At 42.4% G+C, this 15,543-nt stretch overlaps 1 protein-coding gene across 13 annotated transcripts in view; it reads right to left on the bottom strand.

The window, feature by feature from the left end:
• The window catches only part of syne2b (spectrin repeat containing, nuclear envelope 2b), a 155,585-nt gene that overhangs the window by 96,560 nt on the left and 43,482 nt on the right, over positions 1–15,543 (bottom strand). For 12 of the 13 annotated variants that reach the window (XM_085144130.1, XM_085144138.1, XM_085144131.1 and 9 more), the window contains 29 exons: positions 15,342–15,476; positions 14,931–15,056; positions 14,110–14,297; positions 13,828–13,909; positions 13,535–13,635; positions 13,299–13,419; positions 12,862–13,158; positions 11,858–12,453; positions 11,573–11,728; positions 11,190–11,340; positions 10,838–10,996; positions 10,273–10,440; positions 10,024–10,125; positions 9,695–9,895; positions 9,388–9,595; positions 8,847–8,959; positions 8,561–8,763; positions 8,320–8,427; positions 7,769–8,048; positions 7,294–7,623; positions 6,836–7,165; positions 6,364–6,663; positions 3,778–3,993; positions 3,422–3,538; positions 2,932–3,237; positions 2,243–2,587; positions 1,906–2,084; positions 1,055–1,271; positions 725–823 (listed from right to left, as the gene is read on the bottom strand). In XM_085144130.1, the coding sequence (XP_085000256.1) occupies positions 725–823; positions 1,055–1,271; positions 1,906–2,084; positions 2,243–2,587; positions 2,932–3,237; positions 3,422–3,538; positions 3,778–3,993; positions 6,364–6,663; positions 6,836–7,165; positions 7,294–7,623; positions 7,769–8,048; positions 8,320–8,427; positions 8,561–8,763; positions 8,847–8,959; positions 9,388–9,595; positions 9,695–9,895; positions 10,024–10,125; positions 10,273–10,440; positions 10,838–10,996; positions 11,190–11,340; positions 11,573–11,728; positions 11,858–12,453; positions 12,862–13,158; positions 13,299–13,419; positions 13,535–13,635; positions 13,828–13,909; positions 14,110–14,297; positions 14,931–15,056; positions 15,342–15,476 (5,934 nt within the window). The remainder of the gene's footprint in view (positions 1–724; positions 824–1,054; positions 1,272–1,905; positions 2,085–2,242; positions 2,588–2,931; positions 3,238–3,421; positions 3,539–3,777; positions 3,994–6,363; positions 6,664–6,835; positions 7,166–7,293; positions 7,624–7,768; positions 8,049–8,319; positions 8,428–8,560; positions 8,764–8,846; positions 8,960–9,387; positions 9,596–9,694; positions 9,896–10,023; positions 10,126–10,272; positions 10,441–10,837; positions 10,997–11,189; positions 11,341–11,572; positions 11,729–11,857; positions 12,454–12,861; positions 13,159–13,298; positions 13,420–13,534; positions 13,636–13,827; positions 13,910–14,109; positions 14,298–14,930; positions 15,057–15,341; positions 15,477–15,543) is intronic. The other variant, XM_085144137.1, reaches the window with a different exon arrangement.

The following is a 15,543-nucleotide window of genomic DNA, read 5'->3' on the forward strand; positions in this document are numbered from 1 at the left end:
AACAACCAGCCAGCATTTATCTATGTGGGACTTAAGGTGTATCTCACTCAGTGTTGTCATATAGATCCTCAGGATCCCAACGTCCATCCCACTCTAAGTTTTAGTTTGATCTTTTTTTTTTATTTTGAAAAGGTAGGGATCCCACTTCAGGTGGAAACTTTCCACTTTATTCAGTAGCCTGTATGAGAGTTGTTCGAGTGCTGCCAGCCTCCCTAGTTGATTATATCATAGAGTAACAGGTAAGTTGGAGCGGGCTCTGCACTGGGAAATAATGAGCTTATGCCCTGACGTTAATGCAGTCTGCATCCATTCGACAAGATTAGTTGGAAGAAGTTTGAGGAATGATGGAGCCCTTAGAATGAATAATCTTGGTGAAAAGGGAATATTCCGTCGTATAACCGATTTGAAAAATTCATGAATCTCAGTTCAAAAATTTGGGGACAGATCCAAATATCATACAGGTCAATGTGTCCACCCCAGTCTGACATCACCAGCATTCGGGGGTCTGTATGATGTTCACCCTGCATAAATCTATGTGCTTACCAGTAAATCTGATTCACCAGACTTACACTTATATCAGTAGATTGTGTCGATGCAAGTCATAAATATTTGGACAGCGACGAGTAAAACAATAATGTAAGTAAGTAAAAAAACTTTACTAATTACTTTTGAATAATTCACTTTTTTTTCTCAGAATGATGTGAAGACAGATTTCTGAACTCACAGTGAGCTCTTTCAGCAGAGCGGGGATAGACTCCTCCTTAGCTGTCCAGGTGGGGTCTGACCAGCTTTGGTCCTGTGTGACTTCAACCAGCTCTGCAGCCTTGAGAAAAACGGTAAAATACATTGAAGACACTTAAACTCTGACTGGTGAATTTGATCCAATTTCCTCTTTGATTAATGTGTTGAGATTTTATATAGCCCTCTCCTAGTCGTACTGAATACTCAAAGTGAGTTATAGGCTTGTGTTTTTAATCATATTACTCAAGCTTTAACCATCCCAGAAGTTATTAACTGACGCAACTTTAGCTAAAATTTCATGTAAGGTAATTACCTGCGTGCGGACGTTTGAGAGGACGGGGGCTAAGGCTGTAATCTGATCAACCAGGGCTCGGGCCTGTTCCACAGCTTGCCTCCGCTCTCCCAGGCCTGGCCAGGGGAAGACACGTGGAAGGTTGGATGTTTGCTTCTGAAGCTCAGCCAGACGGGCCGCAGCCTGGTCTCGCTGGTACTGACAGGATACCAGGCGTTCCACAACACTCTGCAACTTGCTAAAGATATTAGAAAGTCGAACTTAGAAAGGAAATGTAATGCAGCAACTGAAGAAATAATTGCCTTTGCGCTTGCCTAGAAATACCATGGACATAAATTCCAAACTGAGCACTGCAGATGGCCGCCCCTCCCTGAGCCTGGTTCTGCCAGATGTTTATTCCTGTTAAATGGGAGTTTTTCCTTCCCACTGTCGCCAGGTTCTTATTTACAGGCAGTCACGTGACTGTTGGGGTTTCCTGTCTGTTGTTGTAGTGTGTTTACGGTGCAATATAAAGTTCCTTGAGATGACTGTTGTTAGAATTTGGCACTATATAAATTGAATTGAATTGAACTGAATTGAACTGAACTGAATTTGGCTTTTTTGAGGATTTTGCAAGAAAATCTGAACGGAACCTTCTGAAAAACTGATTAATTACAAAGTTTGACCTAATCTATGGCCTGATAAACCTGAATTTATCACAAAGTATGTCAGCTTTATACAGAGGTTTATTTCAGTTACATTGTAACCTTGCTCTGTAACCTTGCAGCCACAAAGGGTTGAACCTGAGCACTATGAAAAGATAGAAACCCTAATCTCTAAATAGGAAACAGAAGAAATCTCCTTCCCCTGTAGCTCAACACATCTTTTTCTACCTTTGTGTCTCCTCAGCAGCCTGCAGCACTGCCCTCCACTGCTCCTTTGTATCTCTGACTGTCTGCTGAACCTCCAGCTCCTTGTCCTTCTCCAGGTCTTTGTGGTCACAGAGACTCTGCGCTCGCCTCATCAGCTCCAACAGTTGTGTCTCACCACTTGACTTTGAACTCAAGATGACCTAAAGACATTTTTTTCAGTTAGTCACATATGTATATTATGTATAAAAACTCAATACCTTTCTCAATAATTTCAGCTTTGTATTGTGATTTTATAATATTGTAGCATAGAACACTTTCTATAGTTCTATAGTTCTATAGTTCGTTTTCCATGTTTCACCTGTGCTGCACTCAGTCTGTCCTGTAGCTGAGCCTTGCTGCCCTGAGTGCTCATCCCCATGGAATCAGCTTGTTTCTGCAGGCCTGTAATCCAAGCTTTAGTGCTTCCCGCATGAGCACAGAAAGACCCTAGCTCCTTGGAGAGTGAGTACTGGACCTCAGCTTTTTGCAGAGTGTTCTCAGCAGTTTCCAGGACTGTCCTCCACTGCTCCTCTGAGTCTTTCACTGCTTGCAGAGCCTTTTGCCTCACGGTCTTAGGCAAGTCCTCTTGGTCAGACAGACTCTGGCTTAGACTTTTTAGTTCTTCCAGCTTAGAGTCTCCCCCAGGCTTACAGCTCAGGATGGTCTGGAAATAAAAACAACTCTTAGCTCAATTTCTGTTTTATTGACATGCAAAGTAGCCGTATAAACAAGCAGTGAAGATAAAGCATGGCAGTGACTGAGAATGCGAAAAAAAAAAAAAAAACTCTTTTAGAAATAAGTTCTTGTTTTCTTGTTGGTTATAAATATTACTATCAATAAGACCAACAAGAACATTTTAAAGTATTCAAATGAAGGATTTAGACTTAAGGGAATTATACAAATCAAATACTTTAATCTAATCTTTAACCAAACAATATACATACATTTTATGTCAGCATCCTGTGTATCATATATGTCTTCACCAAACTTTTTATTGTCCAAACTCACCTGTGCAGTGCTTATGATCTGTTCTGGGTCTTTCTGACTGCTCAGAACAAGGCTCTGCTGCTTCTCTTCCAACCACATTCTGGTCTTTTCTCTCGTGGCTTCAAAGTCTTGCAGCTGGTTGTCCAGAGCACGTTGCCTTTCAGCCAGAACCATTACTTCTTTAGCATCTTTCTGGAGTCTGATCCACTGTTCCTCAGTGTCTCTTACTTTTTGTTGAATCTCTTGTTTTTTATGTTCATCATACTCGTGATCAAGGAAACTCTGGGCTTTTATCTTGAGATTTTCAAGCTTGAAGTTCATAATGGCCTAGGAACAAAAATCATCTTTAAAACTGGCTTCACATGACTGATAATGAAGCTACACTATACCATGCTTTTAGTTGGATACAAACCTACAATTATCCAACTATACTTATTATATTATATTTATTGCAATAATGCTACAGGAACAAACTGTGCATCCAGCAGACACAGAGTGACTCTAAGCTCACCTGTGCTACATGCAGTCTGTTCTCGACCTCGGTTTCACTGCCAAAAGAGTTCAGCTGTTGTTGGAGGTCTTTTAGCCAGCCATCAGTTTCCTGCTGACAGGTATTAAATTCTTGCAACTGTCAAAAAGGAAAATATGTGAAATGCACTTGATTCATCAGAAATAGAGGGGACTTTGTTTTACTCCCACCTGTTTATGAATGAGTACACCGTGCAACAATGCCACACCACAAGATGGGTAAACATTGCTATTATAAATGTTGAATAATGAATAATGCTGAATAATCCTAGAGTAACTTTGCTTGACTCACAGTTCAAAATAGAGAGTTAGCAGCCATCTGACAATAAGTTCTCTCACCTCCAACCTTCTCCTCTCAGTCTCAGCTTCTGCTGCGGCTTCAAGCTGTTTAGCATCCTGCAGAGCTGCCCTCCACAGCTCCTCCACGTCTCTGACTGTCTGCTTGACCTGCTCTTTCCTGCCCTCATCAGCATCTTTGTGGTCACACAGACTCTGTCCTCGTCTCCTCAGGTTGTTCACCTTAGAGTCACCTTCAGGCCTCAAGGTCAAGAGGGCCTTAAGAAAAAACCAGAAAGAAAGAAAAAAGTATTAATGACAAAGTCACTATATCATCTAAATCAAATATACTGATCAGGTATAACATCATGAGCACTGAGAGGTGAAGTGAATAGGACTGATTATCTCGTTATTGTGGGATATATTATGAAGCAAGTGAACATTTTGTAATAAAAGTTGATGTGTGAGAAGCAGGAAAAATGGGCACATGTAAGGATTTGAGTGAGTTTGACAGGGACCAAAATGTGAAGGCTGGACAACTGGGTCAGAGCATCTCCAACATGGGCTGTTTTGGGTCTGCAGTGGTTAGTATGTGTCAAAGTGGTCAAATGAAGGAACAGTGGTGAACCATCGATGGAGTCATGGGCAGCCAAGTCTTACTGACCCCCTGTGAGCGACGGCTGACCCATGTGCCCAGGTCCAACAGACAAGCTGTTGTAGCTCAAACTGCTGTAAACGCTCATGATGATTCTGATAGGAAGGTGTCAGAATACACAATGCATTACAGTTTGTTGTGTATGGGGCTGCAGACCTGCAGACCAGTCATGGTGCCCATACTGACTGCCAAGGCTACGTCCACACTAATACGTTTTCGTTTGAAAACACATCGTTTTCTCTCCGTTTTGGCCTCTCGTCCAAAACTGAGACGGCGTTTTCCCCAAAGGAAAACTCAGCATTTTGAAAATGCTTTCAAAAACGAATACATGAAGACGGTGCGTTAGCGTCGCAGTGTGGACAGCGAAAACGGAGACTTTCGATGACGCATTTTAGTGATGTGATGCAGTCATGTGACCAATTAAACTAAGATAGCAGAGGGCATTATACAGCAGTTGTTTTGTTTGCTCTCAATTTTGACAGCCCTATTAAAGATTAATATCACTTTGTACATGCTTCAGATAACTTTTCTTCGAATTCTTTAATTCTCACTCGCTTTTGCAACTTTGTACTTTTGTGTTACTCGCACCAACAACTCCACCTCGGTGCTTTTCCTCGACATTTTGTTGCACGTTTCAAAGAGCTGGAAAGTAAATAAACGGCAGAAAATGAGGCAGGACGAATCTTCTTGCGCTTCACGTATGCGCAGTACTGGAATGTAAGCGTTTTCGGACGTTTCAATGCGGATGCACAACTCTGTGAAAACGACTGAAAACGCTAGTGTGGATGCGGAGCGTTTTCAGACGAAAACACAGTTTTCAAATCTATCCGGGCTAGTGTGGACGTAGCCCAAAGCACCAAAAAAAGGCACGTGAGCATGTGAACTGGATCATGGAACAATGGAAAAAGGTGTCCTGGTCTTGATGACTCACATTCTCTTTAACATCACATGGATGTCTAAGTGCGTGTGCATTGCTTACCTGGGGTAACCAGGATGCACTGTGGGAATAAGGTAAGATTGCCGAAACAGTGTGATTGGGAAATCTTCTGCTGGAAAACCTTGGTTTCTGCCATCCATGTGGATGTTACTTTACCATGTCCCACCTAGCTGAATACTGTGGCAGACCATTTACAATCTGTCATCAAAACAGTATCCCCTGATGGCTACGGCTTGTTTCAGCAGGATAATGCGCCTTGCCACAAAGCAAAAATGGTTAGGAATGGTTTGAGGAGCAGAACATGTTGGAGGTGACTTGGCCTCCAAACTCCCCAGATCACAACATCTTACAGGACTTGAAGGATCTGTTGCTAATATCTTGGTGCCATATTGGTGCTTGGGCGATCGTGGCTCAAAGAATTGGAAGTTCGTCTTGTAACCGGAAGGTTGCCGGTTCGAGCCCCAGCTCGGACAGTCTCAGTCGTTGTGTCCTTGGGCAAGACACTTCACCTACCGCCTACTGGTGAGGGGCTGATGGTGCGATATGGCAGCCTTGCTTCTGTCAGTCTGCCCCAGGGCAGCTGTGGCTACAACTGTAGCTTGCCTCCACCAGAGGGTGAATGAATAGTGGAATTGTACAGTGCTTTGAGGGCCCCGAAAAGTGCTATATAAATGCAATCCATTATTATTATTATTATTATATACCACAGCACACCTACAGGGGTCTTTTGAACTCCATGCCTCAATGAGTCAGGGCTGTCTTGGCAACAAAAGGGGGACCAATGATCATAATACTATGCCTGATCAATATTTGATTCACTCTTTTGAAACTCGGTAAAACAACAATTGTCAGAACTGGCTTACTTGACGTTTATGATGTATCCTATATATTGTATATATTGTATATATATATATTGTTCAGAACAGAATGGTGACTTTAGTTTTCACTGTCATTTCAAGACATGATCAATCTAGATGTCTTGTTGAAGTCACTGATAAAAATTCTGAAAAACAGTGCTACTTCTGTACCCTACTTATGTAGTCATATTGAAACAAACCTGTGCTGTGTGGCATCTCTCTTCAGCTCTTGTGTGACTGCCCACAGCCTGTAGCATCTGTTGCTTCTCTTTGATCCACATCTCTGTGTTTTTACTCTGGACGTCAAAGTCATCAGAAAGACTCCTGACTTCTGCTTGATTGGCAGCCTGTTGAACTGTTGTCCACTGCTGCTCTGTGACTGTAACTAGCTGCTGAACCTCTAGTTTCCTACTGTCTTCCAAGAGCTTGCTCAGATTCTCACCCCGTCTCTTCAGGTCGAGCAACTGGGACTCTCCTTCAGGTTTGGAAGTCATGACAGCCTGAAGGCAACGACACAATCAAATAAATCAAAGTAAGAATTCCTGTTACAAACTGCAACTAAAAACTGCAGTAGAGATCTACAGTATGAGCATATAACAGTTTTATAAGTTTTACAAGTTTCATCAGTTTCTATAATATATTTTGAAGTTAGGTCCCAACTTGTAAACTCACCTGTACTATCTCGGACCTTTCTTCAAAGTGCATGTGACTACTGAGGGACAGCAGTTTCTGCTTCTGCTCTTTGATCCAGGATTGGATTGTTTCACTTTGGGTTTTGAAAGCATCAAAATCTCTTTTAGTGGCCTCTTCAGTCTCTGCCTGTTTGAGAGCCTCTTCAGCACCCTGCAAGGCTTTCCTCCACTCCTGTTCTGTGTGTTTGACTGCATCATGAAGCTTTTGTTTCCTGCTCTCATCCAAACTCTGGTTGTCACACAGACTCTGGCACAGTTGCTTAAGCTCTTGGAGCTTTGACTCTCCATTAGGCTTGGAGCTCAGAAAAGCCTTAAGAGAAGAGAGACCCTGTTAGGTAACCACTTTGTTTTGATCCTTGAAAGACAAGCCCGTAGAAGTGATTCTACAAACTACAACCCACCCTTACCAAACTCATCTGCATGTCCATTTACACTCACTTGTGCTGCCTGAAGCTTTTCTTCAACGTGCACATGGCCACTGATAGACTTGAGGTTCTGGTCCTGGTCTCTGATCCAGGACTGGACACTTTCATTGTGGGTTTGGAAAGCTTCAATGTCTTTTTCTAAAATGGCTTGCGTCTCTGCCTTTCTGAGAGCCTCCTGAGCAGCCTGCAGAGCTGTCGTCCACTGTTTCTCTGTGTCGCTAACTAACAGCTGGACACTTTGTTTCCTGGACTCGTCCAGGCCTTCCTTCTCACACAGGCTTTCGCTTTGTCGTCTCAAGCTGCTCACTTTAAAGTCTCCCTCGGGTTTGCAGCTAAGGATGGCCTGGTGACAAAATCATAAAACGTGTCCGACATTTTTAACTCCAGACAGAATATCATTATTTTAATACTTTAAGAGATGAGCTAACAATACACCAAAAATATTCCCAGAAGAAAGCTTTATTAGATTAGACACCACTTTCACTAACTTGTGCTTTGGACTTCATCTCCTCCATGTCGGTGTCTCTGTCTGGAGTGGTGAGAGGCTGTGATAGTTCACTGATCCAAGTCCTGGTGCTCTCTGCCTGAGTATTAAACACATTGTATTCTCCATCCAACACACTCTGGGCCTCAGCCTGATTCAGCATCCTGCCCTCCAGGTTTCTGTAGCGCTGTATCAAGTTATCAGCGTCCTTCAGGAGGCTCTCAGATCTGACACCTTGTCTGCGTATTGATGCCAGCAGCTCACTGAGGGTCTCGGCTCTTCCACTGTTGCACGGACAGACAAAGACAAGTAAGACGGCATACAAAAGAAATGGAAGGGATAACGTCCTCACGCAGCATATTATGCATCCAAATTTTTCTGTAATAGACAGGTTTAGGTCTATGTTGTGCTTAATTCTATTCTATTCTGACTCTTTCCGTTAACATGAAACAACTATAAAAATTAGAGAGATGTGCATATCTTGGAAGTCAGCAAACTTTACTGCTTGTGCGATGGAATATTTCTGGTTCTGGTTTTATGAATGTTGAGGATCACCTCTCATCCTGAAGGTCTTTCAGAAGTTGTTTGACTTTCTCAGACACCACAGACTGTTTTTCTTTGTTCTGAAGCCACTGACGAAGGCTGTCGTGCTGCTTCTGCAGACTATATTTAAAAAAAGAAAAAAAAACTTAAAACAAACACATTCTGTTTGTGGAAATGCTCAAGAAAATGTTTTACGTTGTACACATGTGTTGTTTAACAGTATAGCTATTATATTAGCAGAAGCAGGAATGACCTGTCCAAGTCGCTGAGCAGTGACTCCATTTGTTTCTGCCGGTTTTGGCAGTGGGTTCTGAACGTAACCACTTCCTCTTGCTGCTCCTGCATCCACCCAGTAAACTCAGAGAGCTGCTGAGGTGGAACCTGCTCCCTGCCTCTCTCCAGCTGATCTTTCAGCTGGTCAAGACGTCTCTCTGCATCCTTGGACTTTAAGAAACTCTGATGAAAGAAAACATGAACATCCATCTGTCATATAAGAGTCTATAGCATCTATCTAACTTTAAAATTATCCATCAACTTACAGCCAGTCTTTGCAAAAACGTCTCCACATCTGTTCTACTCTCAGGGTTCTCGAAGCACTCGTTGACAGCTAGCTGCAAGTCCTGGAACCATTCCTCGAATGACTGCTTCTCATCTGGGAACATTTTTTTTTTAATTACTCACACACACAATTGAATTAAGGAATAATGAGACCAAAACATGTCCCTGCCTTCTAATATCTGAGTCAAATATAAAGAGAAACAAAGACAATATCCTGCTTGTTGATCAGACACGTGGAGATCCCGGTCTGAGTGATGTTAGTGTCCACTGGTTGCCAGAAAAAGTTACGCTGACAGTATCAGGCCTGTTATCCTGTTAATCTTTCCTTAATAGCCAAAAGTCTTTTATTTAATCTGCTTTAATTTTTTAACCATTTTTAAAAACACGTTTCATTTTCATTTGTTGTACTTATGTTGTGCCAATATGTGATTGATGCTTGTCTTCTCTCTGTATTTCCTAATTCAATGTTTTTTGCCAGACCTCAGATAAGCAACTGATTAAAAGCACATTTTCAATACTAACCTCCGATAACCTTGAGCAGGCCTTTGTCCCTCTCCTCTCTCTTCAGCTGGATCATGTCTTTGGTGCGCGAGATTGCCTCCGTTAGCCTGCTGCAGTCAACAGAGAGTGCCTCAAGCACCTGAGGGCTGGCCACACTGGAAACCAGTCCCACCTCCTTCAACACGGCCTCAGCCTGCTCTTCCTGAGACTCCAGGTCGTTGCACAGATCCTGCAGCGTGAGACACAAAACATTATAAGTGGTGATCATTCAGGAGAACTCACTAGTATAGGAGCACCATGCTGTCCATCTCTGTCAACAGCTGCATACCTGTATCTGGGCTTCCACATTTGGACCTGAAGCATTAGTCTCGTTGATACGACTCTGGATGTTCTCTACCGCTGTCTGACAATCCTCTACCTTCTCGGCTAGATGCTTCTTCACAGCGATTAGCTCCTCAAAGACATCTGTGCAGTCGGTAAACAGTTCCTTCACCTGCTCCAGTCTCTTTCTTAACTGGGTTTCCATTACCTACACGGAACAGAGGAATGATGAGAAGAGAAGCACGGTACAGGGGAAATAATAATATTTAAAAAGGTTTACGCATGAATAACTACATAAAATGAAATGGTGTTGTAAAAGTCTCTGTTTCATCTCACCTGCAGCTCCAGTGGAGCTTCCTGACTTTGCAGCATCTCCTGGATCTCAATAGACTTCTTGTGAAAATGAGTGATGTTCTCCTCATTGGCCTGGATTTCATCCTGAACACAACAAAATACACAAATGTACAGACAAGAAAAAAAAATCACAAAAAGTGAAACTGGAATTATTTCAAATTAACAGATGCTTAAAATCGAGTCGAAAAATGATTGAAGAACAGTTAAAAATATCAGGTTTTACTTCAGTACCTTCATGGTGAGTACTTGTTGCTCATTGTAGAAAGCATGGCTCTCTGCAAACAGGGTGAGTTTGGCCCCGGCCCAGCTGTCCACCTCTCCTCCCAGCATCAGCTGCTTCTCCCACAGCTCCAGGCCCACTCGTAGGTTATCCATGTAGGCATCTGTCTTCTCTGTCACCTGCAGGGGCACCAAAAGATCACTAAAATTTAGTTAAGGCGAGCAATATAGAAATATATAAATAGAAATATTCCAACCACGATCCAACTACGACTTTAGTTTCTCTGTTCAACTTTGAGTTGTACTTCTAATATTTGTCACAGACAGAGCTGTTCTGGAGACACGAAACACTGGATCAATGTCAGACTGACACCCAGTGAAAATACTGCCATTTACTGAGGATGTTAAAAAATCCAACAAGCTTGTGAAGGTATAATTTTTAACTCAGTTACTAAGCTGTCAGTGTCAGTGAGTCTGATCAGTCTCCTTCCCAGCATGCTTAATGTACAGTTTTAGTAGAACTCCTCTGTTTGTTTACAAGAACGACATCTATAAGTGTCAGTGCATAGATGCATACGTCCAGCCAGCCGTCCATCAGAGTGTCAGCCTCTGCTTCAAAAGGAGATTCACTGCAGTCCGGAAACATCTTCAGTTCAGTCTGCAGCTGTTTGCAAACACTTCTCATCTCTTCCATCGGCCCCGCAAGACCAGCCAGCTCCTGCTTAATATCACCGACCTGAACAAATGTACACGTGTTAACATACAGCACTTGTAAGTGCACACCAAGCACACCAATCTGATATTTAGAAAGTGTCTGCCATCTGCTGGTTCATTCCTTTTAGTGCATACAGTAACAAATGCCCTTAAGCTGTTTTAGGAAACCAATACAAGAGTCAGAATATATTGAAACACAATACAAATACACCTACCTTTGCCATACTCCTCTGCAGGTTGTCTTTCCCCATGTAGGATGCCTTATCGCTGATTGTCTGCTCTGCGTTCTGGATGGTGCTGCTCAGGAGACTCCGGCAGGTCTGGAACTTCTTCAGAAGCTCCAACAGTGTGCTGTACTGCTTCCTTCTGCAAGAGTGAGAAAATACCAAGGAAGATTTGAGCATTCGGATTGCAGTGTATAGAGAAACATAATAAAGGTTTACTTGAACTTAAATGCATTCATTTCTAGCGGTTGAGGACAGCATATAAGTCAGTGTTGCTCATTAATGACTTAAATAATAAATAAATAAATAAAATTTTATTTATATAGCACCTTTCTACACAGAGTCTTAATTTAAGGTTCTTGTGCCGACGTTACCTGTCAGAAATAGCCTGCTGAGTCTCCTTCCACTGAGCTTCCAGCTCCTGAAGGAGATTTTCTCCTCCTCCCTGCTTCTCTTGGACTTCACGGAGGCTCTGAAGCTCACAGTTCTGAGCCTGCAGCTGGCCTTCTAAATCCAAGAGGGCACGAAGCCTGGAAAGTGCAACAAATTCAGATTTTAAAATCTAAACGGTACATTCTGGGACTACATGTAGTTTCCCATTTTCACATATCAAAACTGCTTCAGGATAACAAAAGCACTATCGCACTAAAGGGACAAACCTGTGCTGCAACGCAGGCATGGTGGGCTCTTTGAGGCCTTGCGCTTCAATCGTATCCTGCAGCTTCTTCATCTCCCCCAGCATCGTCCTCTTCCTCAGGCCCAGGGTTTTGCTTTGGGTCTCCTTCTGAAGGACCTTCTGCTGGCTGACCAGCCCACTGTCAGCCTCGTCCAGCCTTCTCACCAGGACATTCACCATATCGAGGCAGGAGGCTGGGATGCCATCCCTTGTGACTGTGAGCCGAGCTCCCTGCAGGAGTAGATCCAGCTGAGGTGCCTTCTCTTTCAAACTGTCTATGCTCTGCCTTATCAGAGCCAACTTGGAGCGGCATTCCTGCAGCACCACAGCGTCACTACAGGGTGGACCTGGGATACTTGAGATATCCTCATCCACAGTGCGCAGCGACATAAGAAATCGGTCGAGGGCACGGGCAGCTGCTTCGCTCTTCCGGACTTGCTGCCGGAGTTGATCCAAGCTGGTTTTGTGAGCCTCAAACTCACGGGACAGAGGGAAGCGTTCTCTGGGATCCAAGTCGCTGGATTCAGGGTCCAGACGGGACAACTGGTCCAGTTCACTCTGTATGTTGTCATCCAGTTCCTTTAGCAAAAAACACACAAGGTGTAGTGTGAGGTGAGATGCCTATAGAAGTGAGATTGATTTACATCTTTAAAAAAAACCATTCTTATATCTCTAAGAATTTGCATTTATTGGATTTATCTTATAAAGGCCAGCATCACTGATGTCTAAAATCTATCTGTACTGTGGTGTTTAGGAGTTGATGATTAGGGGACTAGGAAATCCAACACATAATAAATATTAAACACCCAGTTGTATGATTTATGCTAAATTAGTAGCCTGTTTATGTGTAGGAGATGCATTCAGCTTGTTTTCAATCATCCAGTTATTCAGGCTTCATATAGGTGTTAACGCATGTGCTTAGACAATATTTGTGTGTCAGACTGACAAAGTTAAACAAAAGAAAAGTGTGTATGGCTAACAGCAGACCTTTATATCTTTCAGAATGTTAGTGTTGGCCAGTGTGAAGCCAGTGATGTCTTTGGGCTGTCTCAGATAACGGTCCAGGCGGTCGGTGAAGTCCACCATGTGATTCTCAGTGGAGTCAATCTGCCTGAGTGCAGAGCCCAGCGAGCTGCCTCTCCTCTGAAGGTTGGACTGCTGGGTGCGCCACTGCTCCAGCAGCTCTGCCTTCTCCTGCTCCAAAATGTTTCCACTCAGCTGGGAACACTGAGAGCACTGGTTTGCATACTCAGACCAAAGACACTCAGTCTCTTGTCTCAAGAACTAGGAACAAAGGGATTTAACTCAAGTTTATTGGCCGGTTGTGGGGATTGAGTCATTTTGCTCAAAGGTTCTTATAGCATGTCATTTATATTTCAGTCCAGTTTGTTTCTGATAGAGTGGTATTTATAACATCGTTGTACCTGTATTTCCTGGAGCCGTGTATGCAGGCCTTTCAGAGAGACTGAGTCAGAGGGGACGTCCTTGATGCTCTGTTCATTTTTAGCTAGTTGGGCTTGCAGAGCCCTCTTAGCATTCTCATATCTGGAGAGTTAAACCAAAAATTACTAAATTTAAGGATTAAATATAAAACCATCCAACCTGTTTTTTGATTTGTATGTTGCCTTTGATTATAAAACACAAGACAGCTAAATTTCACCTTTCTAAAGCTTCCTTTTTGGTTACTTCTTCCTCCACAGACATCTGCTTTTCAGTCTCCCTTCTCTCCACAGCAACTGTCTTCACTGTCACCTGGGTCACCTGGAAAAACAGCAACAAGATGTTAGCAATTATTTCAGACACATCTGCACACGCCCAGTATCGGCTTCAGGATTTAAATTCAAAGACTGGTCTGGATTTCTTCTTGCTTAAAATGTGTTAAAGGAGCTGTGACTGTTTAAATCTATAGAGAGAATCTTTTTAATAAGAATTTTTAATAATAGTGAATCATACCTCAGCTAAGGCCTGAGGTTTGTCACTTGGTTTGGTAGGCTCCTTCTGTGTGTTGGGATCCTCAGTGGAGGCAACAGGAATCCTGCAGAATTGAAATTGATTTAAACTTTCTACTATATTTTGAATAAATGTAAATGTAACTTAATACAATATCTGCAACATAAATCATGCACAACCAAACGTTTTGCTCAGTATTAAGAATTAAATAAGGCATTAAAAAGGTTGTTTTGAAGATTGCATGCCAAGTCGTTGCTGTTTTGAAACCTCTATGGAAAGCCTCACCTAGATTCAGGGAGTGGTGTGTCTTGATCTCCACTGAACTGATGCTGGATAGCAGCCAGCCTCTTTTCACACTCCCTCAGCTGCGTCTGAGCCAAGCGGTGAGCATCCTCCGGGCTTAGGGTGTCACACAACTCTTTCAGTGCCTGCAGGTGCTGTTCTGCTTCAGCAAAGTCCGCTGAGAAGCAAGCCTGTTGAATGATTTTAATGTGAAAACAGTAAGCACAAAGGCATTGCAGAGCTGCTTTGACTTCAGGCAATCCATTGAGCCAAATCTTCTTTTTTTGTTAAGCTTTTTATTTATTTTCTTGCGTTTTTATTAGATTTATACAACTATAAATTAGTTATATGTGTGACCTGCTTATTAGCATCCAAAATCATAAAAGAAGGTTTGGCAGATACATTGCACCACTTGAGCAAGACCCCAGATGGCAGCCGGCAACAGATGTGCTGCACAAAATCATAAAAGAATGCTGTTTTATGCTTACAGAGAAGATGTGATTTCTTCTTCATTAGCACATATTTTCATTTAATTTATTGTTTTAAGGTCCCGATAATGATGGTGTTGTTTGTCGTTTTCAGCTTAAGATAATAAAAAGTGTCTGAAACTGTAAACATACCCAAACAAAACTAGCTAAAACAGCACTCTCTTAGAAACCAGCTGGAATAGAGTATTGCTATTACCCTTCCCACTGACAGCTTCCTTGAAGGCATACAAAGAAGATGGAAAAGACAAAGTTAGACAAGCAGAGCGGAGAAAACTGGCTGAATACCCATCCTTTGAAGCACCCCTGCCAAGAGTTCAGCTTTGGTCATTTAGCTACCTGAGCTTGGTTTTCTAAGCTGGTGCTTAAGTGCATCTCACAGCGAAGGACTGCTGCATTAAAGTCTTTCCTTGTTACTTCAAACTGTAATTGTTCCAAAAAGCCTGAGATCTCAGCTCTGAGGGCCTGGGAGATAATATATACAATGAATATATATATATATATATATATATATATATATATATATGAAAAAGGAAACATGATAGAATATAGTATCGACTAAAAGGTTAATAATGTTGAATTGTTTACATCTGTGTCAGTTTGCTAACATTCCTTTAAAAACAGGCTTCAAAGGCATAAAATAATTGCCAGTTTTAGTTTGTGGTTTAAATATGCATATGCAATTAACTGAGAGATGTCTTTAAAAAAACTAGTGAACATTTGACTATTCATACAAATCAAAATCCCCACCTCCCACTGTGTCCTGACAGATTGGGTGAAGAACTCCATATCTCTGAGCTGTGAGGGGGTACAAAAGGCCTCCATGCCATTAGCTGCTCGCAAGAACTCCTCCAGCAACTCTGGATCAAGTGTCCTCAGAGTTTTCTGTGTTTAGACACAAAATAGTTACATTATGACTCCTCTACAGAAACTGTATTTCATGTTGTTGGAT

Source organism: Neolamprologus multifasciatus, chromosome 19 (assembly GCF_963576455.1).
Source record: "Neolamprologus multifasciatus chromosome 19, fNeoMul1.2, whole genome shotgun sequence".
In the NCBI taxonomy this organism is placed as follows: domain Eukaryota; kingdom Metazoa; phylum Chordata; class Actinopteri; order Cichliformes; family Cichlidae; genus Neolamprologus; species Neolamprologus multifasciatus.